Below are 13425 nucleotides of genomic sequence, written 5' to 3' on the forward strand. Positions count from 1 at the left end.
ATAAAAATCTTAAAAACATTAAGGAGGTGCTCAGGGAAAAGACAATAGCAAATGAGAGGGGCCAACGAATTTTTGGAATATAAAAGTAAACATAAGGGTGCTAACTGGCTAAGTAGACAAGAGAATGCTGAAACCTATGTATATACAGAGAAGAGAGTGGAGAGAAGCAAGCCCAGTTTCCCTGTAGAATGTTGAAAAATATCAGGTATAACGAAACCCAAGGGTTCTAATGGTTTGTAGCCTGAGAACTGGTTGAGAGTTTATACAAGCAGCAGCTGGGCTCTTCAGTAGGTCCTAATTACTTTGCAGGTATCCAGTCTCCCAAGCATTAATCTCTACCCAGACAGTCAGCCCACCGTTATCCCCCATTCTCCCCAGACATGGAACCAGAGAGTTTCAGGGCCAAAACCAAAAGTAGTCAGAGTGAGAGGGGTTGATTAAAACAACAACAACAACAACAACAGACGGGTGAACCAATCTTTGAAGTTCTCCAAACAACATTGAGACTCTTGATCTGATTACTCCAGAGCAGGGATTCTTGAGGGAGTGGTGATTTGGAAATGGTAGGGTGCCGTGATGTTTGGGGGAGCACTGCTGCATTAAATAGGTGGGAGTCTCTGATGCTAGACATTCTCTCATGTACAAAACTCCTCACAATGAAGAGTTTTTCCACAACGAAGAGTTATTCCATCTCTAAAGACTTTCTGATAGCAAAGTAGACAATAATGTAGAAAATAAGAAAAAATAAGTTATATGAATCTAAGAGCTAACTGCATTTTACATATAAACATACAGATTTTGACATATAAAATATATATGTTGACATATCTTTAACATAGACTACATTTTTTAAGATTGCAATTTTTAAATTGAAGAAAGATTGTGTATTGTTTGTTTTTGAGTTGAACCAAGAGTTTGTCACCATTTCATAAAATCATATCACACGAACAATGCTACATTGTCTCTCCTGGGTATATACCCAAATGAAATGAAATCACCACTTTGTAAAGATATTTGCACTCCCATGTTTATTGCATTATTATTCACAATAGCCAAGCTATGAAAACAACCTAGGTTGTTTTCATTTAACATAATGAATATCTAAAGGCAAATGAATAAAGAAACTGTGGTGTTTATTCATATAGTGAAATATTATTCAGCCTTTAAAAAGGAGGCGATCCTGCTGTTTGTCACAACAAGATTGACAATTTATGCTAAGTAAAATAAACCAGACATGGAGAGAAAAATACTCCGTGATCTCATTTATGTGTAGAATCTAAACAAACAAAAAAGGTCAAATATACAGAAATAGAGAATAAAACAGTGGTTAGTAGGGTCAAAGTCAGGGGCAGGAAATAGGGAAATATAGGTCAAAGGATGTAAAGTAAGTAGCAAATATGCAGGAAGAACAAGTCTAAAGATCCAATGTACGACATGGTGGAATGTAGGTAATAAAATTGTAGTGTATATGGGATTCATACTAAATGAGTAGGTTTTAGCTGCCTTTGCCAAAAAAGAAAAAAAAAGAAATGGCTAACTATGGGAGATAATGGATATGTTAAATTGTTTCACTATAGGAATCATTTTGCCATCTGTATGTATCCCATAACATCATATTGACCATAAATATACACAGTAGGATTTATTTTTAAAAAATAGCAATGCTACTCATGATATTTAAGATGTCAATATTAAGCACCAGCACACCTATATCAGTCTATATTTATAGCTGCCACCCACACAGAGATTCTACATGTATATGCAAGCATCTATTTCATTATATCCACAGTAAAGTGTAAAGTAGTTATGCCTGATGATTTACAAATTGAAATACATATTATTTTATTGTAAGTCACTTTCTGCTTACTTCTTTTTTACATTACAACTATGGTGTGATATTGTTATTGGTGAAATTATATGTGTTGATATGTTAGAGTATGCTATAATTTACATCCCAGGGTAATAAGTACAGATTTATAAAATATTTGCCTTCCTTTTTTTTTTAAAAAAATTGAGCATTATGTTTAAATGGGATTGAGAATCACTTCCCCCGAATGAACTCACTCCTTGAAAATTCTTTCTCTAAACACAGTGTTCGATTACTATTTTATTCTTAAATGTGGGCTGTCAGGCAACTGCTACCAAATTTGAGAAGTCTCTAATGAAAAAGAAAGACCAAAACAAAACAAACAAAAGCCTTTTAAAAAAAAATGGAAAAAAAAATAAAACAAAAGAAAATGAAGACTAGATAACTTTTTTAGAAGGGCAAGTGTCCACGCACATGTGTTTGTACAAACAGCTTCAGATCCTAAACTGTGTGGTCCAGAGATCCTAGGGAGTCCCTGAGGCCCTTTCAGGGAGCCTGCAAGGTCAAAACTATTTTCATAATAATACTAAGATATTCTTTTCTTATTTACTCTCATACTCTCCTGGGTGTATAGAGGAGTTTTTCAGAGGCAATACAATATGTGATATCACAACAAATTGAATATAGAAATAGCTATGAGAATCCAGCCCTTTTCTGTTAAGCCAGATATTCAAGAGATGTTAAAAAAATGTATATATTCAAAAAGTTACTCTTCTCATGATATTCTTTTTGTGTTAGAAAATATAGTTAAATTTTAGAAGTAATATTTATGCTAGCATGTAATGGGTTTGTTATTATGTTTAAATGAATAAATGTTTTACATACTGCTCAGCTTTAATTTCTAATAATTAATTTCTAATATATTAAATATAAATGTATATAACCTACATAAATAAAAGCTTTTTGACATCCTTAAGAATTTTGGGTATTTGGGTTCTTAAGACCAAAATATTTGAGCACCATTGATATATAACATATAAAGTATATATCATTCATATGTGTGTATACACAAAATACATGTATATATTTGTGTACATACAATGCATATACACATATCTATTTACAATTTTTTTAAAAGTTCTTTCAAACATGAAATAAAAACAGAATATCATAATAGAGAAACAACCAGAGATAAACATGTATATTTCTTGTATATTCAAGATAAAGTAAAAAAATTTCTTTTTAAAAGTTAGAGCTGAAAACCATGATTAAGTTCTCATAATAAATAGAAAAGATGAAGTGATGGAATAAATAAGAGGTGAGATAAGAAAATAAGAGAATAAGTCCAGAGGTTCCAAGTATCCAGTAATGAAATTTTCAGAAAGAAAATACAGAGCAAGAATTCAAAGAAACTATACATAAGATTCAAATAACCAAAGGACACAAGTAGCCAGATCAAGTGCCAGACACAATAAATGAAAAAATGTCACCCGTATGCATCATCGTTCAGGCTCACACATTGAGAATAAAAAGATCCTAAATCTTTTAGAAGGAAAAAATGTGAAAGATCAGAAATAAAAGTGGCAATATTTGAAACTAGAACAAAATGGAGAAATAGCATAACCTTTGGATTGAATATTATTTCATGCTGGAATTGTGTATTCAAACTGTCAGTCAACTGTTTGGATAAAATAATGACATTTCTACACAGGCACTATTACCAAAACTTCACCTTGTGTACCTATTTCTAAGTAATATTCTGGAGGAACAGGTAGTAAACCCAGAAACGTGAAGGTAAAATGAATTTAAAAAATCAAAGAAGCGCCCCAGGACTGGCATACACTTCCAGGGTCTGCAGCAGGCTGGGCAGAAACCTGGCCAGAGAAACCAGGACGTGGAGCTCCAGGAAAGTGCCTCAAGGAAAAGTAATTCAACCTGTGAACTTTCTTTAACCAGGTGCAAAATTGTAGTGAGAAGGTATTTGCAGGTTAGGAAGAATATTGCCTTCTATAGAAAATTAATCACATTTAGAAATGAGAAAATAATTAGCCAAAGCAGGAAAGGTTGAAATGAAAGAGAAAGCAATCATAATACAGCACTCTCAATTTATGTGGACTGTAGTTTAACAAAAAAGGAGTATGCCCTTTCAAGTCAGTTTCAGCCAAAGTCTCGTAAACTTTCTGGACAACAGAAATGCAGACAAGGTCTATAGTCAGAAATAAGAGCAGCTAACGTGAATGCCTGGAGACCTAGATTCAAACATGCACCAATCTGTGTGTATGAATTTCAGAATATTTTAAGTGAAAGTAGCAAGGTATAATTTCATATTTATGAAATTAAAATAAAATTTTACATACTCTTTTATAGTATAATAATGATACTTCATACTTTTAATCAGACAATCTGAAGCACTTTATAAACATTAGCAAATTAAGTCTCACAATACTCCATGCAGTAGTTAACAATAATCATTCATCATATACTCAATAGTTAAAATGAGACATCAAGAGATTAAGTGATTTATTTCAAGATCCTACATTCCCTGAGTTCTAGAGAGAATATTCAGCTACAATTTTCCCTCTTTTGCTATAGCTCTCAATATTCTCTTGCCATTTGTATCATTATAGAGAAGATGCTATACTCTCTATTTCATGTAATTATCTAGGTGCAAGGTCACCTGCTCATCTTACTGCTTTATTTGTGAAGTTTCCATACCTCCCCATTGGTAGAATACAAGATAAACACACTTCTTACCAATTTCTCCTCGAGAGTAGTTTTTCAGTGTATTTCTTTTTTTTTTTTTTTTTTTTTTTTTTTTTTTTTTTTTTTTTTTTTTTTTTTTTTTTGAGACGGAGTCTCGCTGTGTCTCCCAGGCTGGAGTGCAGTGGCGCGGTCTCGGCTCACTGCAAGCTCCGCCTCCCGGGTTCACGCCATTCTCCCGCCTCAGCCTCCGAGTAGCTGGGACTACAGGCGCCCGCCACCACGCCCGGCTAATTTTTTGTATTTTTAGTAGAGACGGGGTTTCACCGTGTTAGCCAGGATGGTCTTGATCTCCTGACCTCATGATCCGCCCGTCTCGGCCTCCCAAAGTGCTGGGATTACAGGCTTGAGCCACCGCGCCCGGCCCAGTGTATTTCTTAATATAAGTTTTTCCCACATAAGCATATCACCAGGATAGAAATCTACATTTAACCATTTCTGCTTTGAAAAATCCATTCAACATTTATTAACCCAATATTTATTAAGTGATTTTCTATGCCAAGCCCAGCCGACTGGATTCTTACCATCACAGGTCTTAGCGTCTACTAGGAAAGAAAGAATATTTTTAAAAGCAATTATAGTCAAGTCGGCCAAGAGCTACGAAGAGGTAGTATAATACCAAACAACTAGGAAAACCATACCTAGATTAGAAGTTACTGCACAATAGTCTTCCTAAAGCAAATGACTTCAAAGCTGAGGTCTGCAAGATGAATAAAAATTAGCCAAGCCAAAGCAGACAAGAGAGCTCCAGTTAGAAGGGAATACTCACGTAGCAGCCCAGAGATGAAAGATCCTGCTGTGTTCAAGAAGTTGAAAGATACTCAGAGCAACTGGAAACAGAATGAACATGAGAAGAAGTGGATGGAAACAAGGCTGTAGAAATGGAGATAACAGCATGTTAAGACATGTTAAGGAATTTAGATTTTTCTAAAAGCAATGGGCACCTCTGAATGATTTTAGGCAAGAGGTCATGTTTGTGTTATGAAGCACCATTCTGGCTGCTGCATGGGTACAATGGGTTAGAAATGTGCATACTGGTGGCAATTAAGTGCCCCTACTGTGCTCTGGGCTAGAAATAATGGTAGTCTTTACTTCTGTGAAAGAGAGTAAAATGACAGTGGAGAAAAAGAAAATATATTCAAGAGATATAAAGAAATTGAATCAAGAGTGATTGATTAAATATGAGGATAAAAGAGAAAAGAGAGGCTCAGAAAATTTTCAATTATTCCCAACAGAATAAAAGACTACAGAAGAAAAAAGAAGCTTCTATCTTTGTCTGTGAAGCAAAAGTTAGTTCTGTGAAGTTCAGAAAACAGGAAGAAATTGAAATGCTATACAAAACACTAAAGATGAAAGAGGGGTATTGGAGTTAAATATTTAAGGGTTTGACATTATTTGGGGGAAGAATAGAATGGGAATGAATGACTTTGTACTTAAGCGTACATGTTAAAATGTAAGGAGAAGCATTAAAATAGTTGAAACATAGTGATTAACTTTCAAACCACAACTGATAAATATGTAATCAAAACTGTTAATTTTTCTTACACTGTAATCAATGAATAGAGACTATACAATTGTTTTCAAGTCTACTTAGAACATTCATAAAAATTGGCCATCTGCTATGTAAACTCAACAGGATACTCACAATGAATTCAAAGAAAGAGCAGAGTAAGCTCAACGTTGAAGAAAGAGTCCATAACATTTCAGATAAAAAAATTCAAAAAGTAAAAAACAGCCAAATAAAAACCAATAAAATAATTATTAAAACTAAAAGATGTTTCTTTGAATATTTGTAAAATACGTATTTTTAAAAAAATGCTAGTAAGATTGATTCAGAAAAAGGGAGAAAAGTCACATTAACAATAATTGTGTACATACCTCTATACTTTGCTTTGCTTTAAGAAAGATGAGGTCCCTTGGAATTCTTTTGTGATGTGGCTTTGAAGTTGTTTTGCATCGTTTTTGCTGGCCTCAGACAAGGTGAAGGAGAGTGTCTCTCTAGTGTTTATTTGCTTGTTGTAGGAAGCATAATATTGGCTCACCTTGCCTTTCAATCCACAACCCATCCTTCAACAGATACAGGGAATAATTAGGTTTATACGGTAGAAGTACAAATGAACTATACTGCCACTGTCTGGGTACCCAAGAATAAATGAATGTCTTTTAAAAAAAAAAAAAAACACCTGACACAACAGGTTAAGAAATCTGAGCAGTATCCCAGATTATAAAGGCGTGCCAGAACATACCAGAGGGTTCTGATTACATTACCCTTTCTTGCACAAACCTCAATTCCTTCTCTTCTCATAAAACACTGCACAGAGGAAAGAGTATCACTGTTCAGACACCTACATGAACTGCTTTAGTTTCTCTCACCTTTTCCAAAGTTACAGGCAAAAACCCGTAGTATCTTTATAGTACCCCTTTCAGTTTTTTTGTTGTTATCTTCCCAACTTTCTATTTTTCTACTTCTAAGAATTTGTAACACAGATGCTGAGAAAGAAGGATAAAACTCCACTGGCATATGTGAGGTGATATTAGGGCAGAGGTCAGCAACATTTTCTGGAAAGAAACTTGTTTGTAAATACCTTAGTCTTTGCATGTCATATAGTCTTTATTGTAACTACTCAACTCTGCCGTTGTAGTGCAAAAGCAGCTTTGGACAATATGTAAACAAATTGGTGTGGCTGTGTTCCAATAAAATTTTATTTACGAAAACAGGTGGTGAGACAGATTTGGCCCAGAGGCCCTAGTGTGCCCGCTCCTGTATTCGAGGCATCTCAAAAGTCCTCCAGTTTTTAGAAAACAAAAATATCTTTTTCTTCGGAATTTCCAAGATCTACATTTTCTTTATCAAAGACAAAAGTTTTTATTTCAAAATTATGGATAATATTTGAATTGCTAACACTCACAGTAAGGTACGTGTGACTAATAGCCAAATTTTTCCTGAAAGACGGCTTCTGTATTCAAGAGGACTATGCCCCTGAGTTGGGGGAACGGACTCCTAAATGGTGCAACACCACTCAGATAGGGGAGGTTCAAGAGCCCTGAAGTCCAAGTAGTGCATACTTAGGTCAAAACTCATGTAAGTGATGCATAATGGACAAAGGATCTTATCAAAATAAAATCTAAGGGCCAAGAATTCATAATTGCAGCCTCCTATCTTTTCAGCTTACTCCCATGAGTATCCACTTCTTATGAATCTTTTTTTTTTTTTTCAATCTTGGGTTTATTCAACACAATTCTTCCACTCTACACAACAAAGTACAAACACAATGTCATCTAAAACGCTACAAAAGTATAAAACTCAAAGAGAAATTTTATAGTACTGACTGTACAAGAAAAGCAAAAAAAAAAAAAAAAAAAAGCAATGTACATGTTGCCAAGATAACCTGAAAGACCACCATGAAGGTCAGGCACGACCATGGTTGCGTGATGATCCCGCAGGGCTGGCTCTCACTCGCCAATTTCAGAGTAGGGTGGTGGGGTGGGATGTGTGCATGGATGCACGGACAGACAGAACCGTGCACAGAAACTACCATGGGTGAAAGAATCTTTGGGGGGGGGGTGTGACTCTTGAAGTCGCAAGAGGCCTCGAGAGGCCGGGCCTAACAGAGTTGGCAACTGGGACGGCTCCCTTTCCAAAAGGACACTGCCCAGCAACAGCAAGGGCACGGCCTGGCCACCATCTCAGGTCACCAGGGAAGGGAAAAGTGTGCTCCCAGGCAGGCAGGGTCACACCACCCCCAGAGCCTCACTTGTCCCTGGTGGTCCTGCCACTGAACTGACTCTTAGAAACTGCAAACGGGTGAGCTTTCTAGCCAGAAAACCGGAGGGAATCTTGACAGGCACACAACACCCAAACCAAAAGCACTTCTGCAGCCAGAGCCCGGCCGGCAGAGGGGTGCTGACTGCTGCCTGCAAATTCCGCCCGAGTGAAGGGTTTGCTTTCCTACTGATCTTCCTTTGGCTAGAAAAGTGATAAAACTGAGCTGGGTGGCGTATAAGTTACAGGGGCGAGAGCTTCAGTGGCTTGTTTATCCGGAGGAGTTGGAACTGGAGCGGCTCCTGTGGCGGCGGCGGCCCGGGGAGCATCATCTCCGGCGCACGCGGGACCTGCGCCTCGGGGAGCGGGACTTTCTCCTCATCCGTGGGGGAGACCTGCGCCACGTGGGCAGTGGTGGCAACATTCTCCTGGGAGGGCTGAATCTCCTGAGGGGTGGCCTAGGCCAGGGGGCCAGCACGGCAGTGGCAGTGATCTCCTGACCATCGATTTGTCCTCCATCCATGTGCTTCAGCGCCTTGTCAGCTTCATCTGGATTCTCAAACTCTACGTATGCATAGCCTTTGGACAGATGGGGATGCATCCTTTCCACGGGCATGTCAATCATTTTAATTTTCCCATAGGTGGAAAATATCTCCATGATGTGATCCTTTGTCACATTCCTGGTGAGTCTCCCAATATGCACTTTGGTGGGCTTAGAAGATGGGCTCCGCCTTTTCCTCTCCTTTTCATCTCTTTCAGGTGGTTTGGTTTTGGAGCGGGAGCGCCTCCCGTTGTCTTGTCTGCGCCGAGAAGGACTTGGAGAGCCGGAAGAGCTGCTGGAGCTGGAGCTGCGGGAGGTGCTGGAGCTTCCTGAGCGGCTGGATGCTGAGGAAGAGCTGGAGCCACTGCTTGAGCCAGTGCTGGTGCTGGAGCCTGAACTGGAAGCGGAGCTGGACCGAGATCTGGTACTGCTGCTGCCACCGGAAGCTCTGCGCCTCTTCCGGGTTTTGTCCCGGCCGCGATCCTTCTCGCTCGACTCCTTGGTGGCCCCTTTATCTTTTGAGCGATCCTCGGACCTCTCATCTGAACGGTCTTTGCGTTTGGTAGGTGAAGGAGCCCTAGTGCTGGACTTTTTATTTTCTTTGACTCCTAGCAAGCTCTTCTTTTTCACTCCTGATAAATCCATTCTCCCCTTCTGAGGCGTTCAAAGCAGCAATGGCGGCCTCACTTATCTGAACTCTCACTTCTAACTTGATTCTGAGAAACGATCCCTAATCGATTGCAATTTACGCCAAAGAGCAGCGTCTTCCCGCCGCCACCACCACCTCCTGCTTTCCTCAGCCACCGAGGCCGGCGCCGCTCTGACGTTCTCTTAGGAATCTTAAAGCCTCACTGAGATGTTCAACCGGTGGAACATAAGTTTTCACTGCATATTACCCTGTCTTGTCCTTACTTCCCTGCTATCTGTTTAAATAACTTGGTCTAACATAATCATCATTATTTTGCATATAACTTTCTCTCCCTTGCCTCCTTCTCCTTACATGTGTGCAGCTGGCTAATCTGCTATCCGAGTTAAATCTAACTCCTAACCTATTCTGTGTCTTTATCTAAGTTCCCAATTCTAACAAATCTCACTTTAAATTTTCAACTGCAAACTGAATGGGTTCCCCATCCTGCCCGGTATTCTCCATATTCTTCAGTCAGCTTTTTCTCCTTTCTCTGAGATCCGCTTTTCTTTGTACTCATACCTCTGACACCCTGTATTAGTTTTTCTATGATTAAGTAACAAATTACCACAACTCTAGAGACTTAAAACAACACACATTTATTATCTCACAGTTTTTGTAGTTAAAAACCCAGGTATGGCCTGGCTGAGTTCTCTGGTCAGGATCTTACTGAACTGATATTAGGGTGTTGGCCAGGGCTGCGGTTCTCATGTGAAACTGAGGGCATCTTTCAAGGTCACTGGTGTTGGCAGAATTAATTTCCTTGCAGATGTAAGATGGAGGTTCACATTTTAGTTCTGTCTATTGACCAGGGACCACTTTTAGCTTCTAGAGGCCATACACAGCGTGTTACCATGTGGCCAACATAGGCAGCTCATGACATGAATGCTTATTTTCTTAGAGATCAGCCAGCATACATCACTTTAATTTTCTCTTCTATGACAAAATGGGGAGGAAAAAAAATTCTGCTTGTGAAGAGCTAACTACATTAGGTCAGGGTCCACTCCGGACAATCTCCTTTTCGCCCTGTAACAAGAGAATGACAGGAGCAGTATCTCATATTACTGGTTCTACCCATGCTCAAAGAAGAGAGTGTTATACAAGAGTAAGCCTCACTGGGGATCATCTGAGAATTCTGTCTACCTCATACTGCTTCCTCACTCTCAGCTGACAACTTTACTTCTTAATTCTTTAATTAAAAAAAAAAAAGCACTATAAAAGAAACTTCATTGTTTTACTAGTGAGTCTACCAACATACCTTCATTTAACTCCTGCTATACTTTGCCTTCAGACCTGTAGCTATGGGCAAATTGCTCATTCTCCTACCTCATGGCAAGCCCATCTCCTGTTTATTGAATCTTATTCCAGTTTGCCTACTCAAAGTTTCGGTTATTCTATAATAATTGTCTCTGTTTTCTTCTGTGTCATCTCTTTTATTCCCTCCTTGAATTAAATGATTTCTATCTACATATAAACAGTCAATAATAGAACCATCTAAAACAAAATAGAACCATCTAAAAATTTTTTTGTGGACTCACATTCCCTTCCAAGCATGAGCCCATTTCTCCACTGCCCTTTAGAGCAAAAATCACTATTCTTAATTATCTTAACTTGCTCACCTACCCTTTTCTCTAGAGTTTACTTGAATTAGGTTCTTCCAACACTTTTAATGAAGGAAATAACAAAATCTGTTTGCCAAATAATCCATCCTCAGCCTTCATCTTACATGAACTCTCAGTAGAATTTGTCACAGTGGATCACTTCCCTCTTCTTGAACCATTTTCACCTCCTGGGTTTCTGAACCCTATTTGTCTTGATTTTCCTCAGTGTGGTTTCTTCAGTATCCTTTGTGAATCTTCCTTCTTGTCCAGATCTCTAAATACTACAGTATTCTTCATGTATCAATTATGTGTTGCTACAATAATGCTGATTGAATACCATTCTAAAACTCAGAGTCAATCATCAATAAACACTTACAGCTCACTTACCTGTGGGGTTTAATTGATCTCTAAGACTGCACTCAGCTGGGCTCACTCATGCACCTGTGGCTGACCCTGTATCTACCATCGCCCTTCTAGGGTCAGAGGGGCTAGCCCAGGCATATCTTCTCATGGTAAGGGTAAAGTAGAAGGAGCATGAGCAGAAATGTACGACCCTCTGCTTGCATCACTTGGCTATGTCAAAGCAAGTTGCAGCTCTAAGCCCAGAGATAGGATGGAAGGGTCCTACAAAACATGGTAAAGACTGTGTATAGCAGAAGGGATGACAATCTGGGATCTTTAGTGCTACGAATCAGTTACAGTGAGGCTCACTCTTTGTGTCTTTCTTCTTTGTCTATACTAACCATTTAGGTGATTTCATCTAATCCCCTTCCCTCAAATATCAACTCAATTGTTGACTTCCAAATATAAATTTAAATCTCCATCTCTGAGCTCTACTCTCAACTCTAGACTAACTTATCTAGCATTTATTTGACAGCTCACTCCAATTGGACATCTGTCTAATAGATACCTATACCTAATATGTATGTCCCAAGCAAACACTTGATTATTCTTCCTTAACCTGCCCCTACATCTGCATTTGTGACATCATCTGCATTTGTGACATCATCTTTACTTGCTCAGGCTAAAAAATGTGGAGTTATTCTTGACTTCTCCCTCTAATGTATTTACCAGCAATCTATAAACAAACCCTTTGGCTCTGCTTTCAAAATATATCCCTTATCTGATTATTTCTTACCAGCTCCACTACAATCACCTATCCCAAGCCCCTTCTTCTCTCATCTAATGACAGTCATGCCTATCCAAGCTGCTTCCACTCTTGCCCCACTACAGGTTTTCTTCCACACATAAATCAATATGTTTTTGTAACACAAAATATATACAACCTCAAGTGGTAACCTTTCATTCACACCCAGAATAAATGGCAAAGTCCAGAAAGGCCTACAAAATCCTTTGCAATCTGGGCTTGGCCTAACTTTCCAACATTATGTCTGATCCTTCTTTCTCTTACTGATTCCATTTTACCTACAATAATATCCTTATTTCTTTTCTAAATCAGTAAAAATATACTTGAACCTTACAGTCTTTGATTAGAACTCTCCTTTGAGATAAACGCATGAGCTCTTCCCTGCCTTCACTGAGATTTCTATTCAAACGCCACCTCCACAGAGAGATCTTTCTTGTCTATGACATCCTAACTAGAAACCTCTTTATTCTCCATTATTTTATTTTGCTTTGTATTTATCCATAGTACTACACTACCTCATAGAATGCTGCTTATTTGTATATTTAATGTCTATGTCCTATAATAGAACGAAGGCCTCATAATAGCAGCCACTTCTCTTTCCTTCACTGCTATATTCCCTACAAACAGAACAGTCTTTGATACCTGAAGAGTACTCAAAAAATATTTATTGAATTTTGAATGCTAAATAATTTAGATAACATCGAACTAATAATCCTTTTCAATCTGCAGGGCATGTCTACAAACCTTTCTAAACCCTCTTATTTACACTATTGATCATGTTGGTTGTAACAATAATATGTAATTATTAAAGATTAATTACAAACCATAATATAATTAAGAGATAATGCACTTATAAACATTCTACTATAAAGACATTTCTATATATTTCTAATGAAATTGCTGGGTTATAAGATGTGTGCATTCTCAGTTTTAGGACAATGCAAATTGCTTTCCAAGTGATCAACAAAGGAATAGATACATGAAGTTTATCCATGCAAAGGAATGTCATTCAGTGTGAGAGTATATGCATTAATGCTATCTGCAGCAACATAGATGAGTCTTAGAAAAGTTATGTTAGGTGAAATGAAGCAATCTTCTAAAGGCTATATATAGTCAGTATT

General features: G+C 38.1%; 1 protein-coding gene and 1 long non-coding RNA gene across 10 annotated transcripts in view; both read right to left on the reverse strand.

Annotated features, from left to right (window-relative positions):
- The window catches only part of LOC105481494 (uncharacterized), a 113222-nt gene extending 100525 nt beyond the window's left edge, over positions 1-12697 (reverse strand). For 4 of the 9 annotated variants that reach the window (XR_011609315.1, XR_986980.2, XR_986972.2 and 1 more), the window contains exons 1-3: positions 11545-12113; positions 6446-6634; positions 5337-5397 (exon numbers count right to left, since the gene is read on the reverse strand). This is a non-coding gene — a long non-coding RNA (uncharacterized lncRNA). Of the gene's footprint in view, positions 1-5336; positions 5441-6445; positions 6635-11544; positions 12114-12638 lie in introns of those variants that run through there. The other 5 variants (XR_986978.2, XR_986979.2, XR_011609314.1 and 2 more) reach the window with 4 other exon arrangements.
- LOC105481505 (RNA-binding protein with serine-rich domain 1) lies at positions 8644-9671 on the reverse strand. The gene has a single exon (XM_011741138.3). It carries the CDS (start codon positions 9514-9516, stop codon positions 8659-8661), a length of 858 nt encoding a protein of 285 aa, XP_011739440.2. The 5' UTR covers positions 9517-9671; the 3' UTR covers positions 8644-8658.
- Positions 12698-13425: the final 728 nt, after the last annotated feature.

The sequence above is a fragment of the Macaca nemestrina genome, chromosome 10 (assembly GCF_043159975.1).
Source record: "Macaca nemestrina isolate mMacNem1 chromosome 10, mMacNem.hap1, whole genome shotgun sequence".
NCBI classification, from domain to species: domain Eukaryota; kingdom Metazoa; phylum Chordata; class Mammalia; order Primates; family Cercopithecidae; genus Macaca; species Macaca nemestrina.

What these genes read in the sequence shown, in the direction of transcription:
- LOC105481505 (XM_011741138.3), bottom strand. Translation starts at nt 9,516, where the DNA reads ATGGATTTATCAGGAGTGAAAAAGAAGAGCTTGCTAGGAGTCAAAGAA.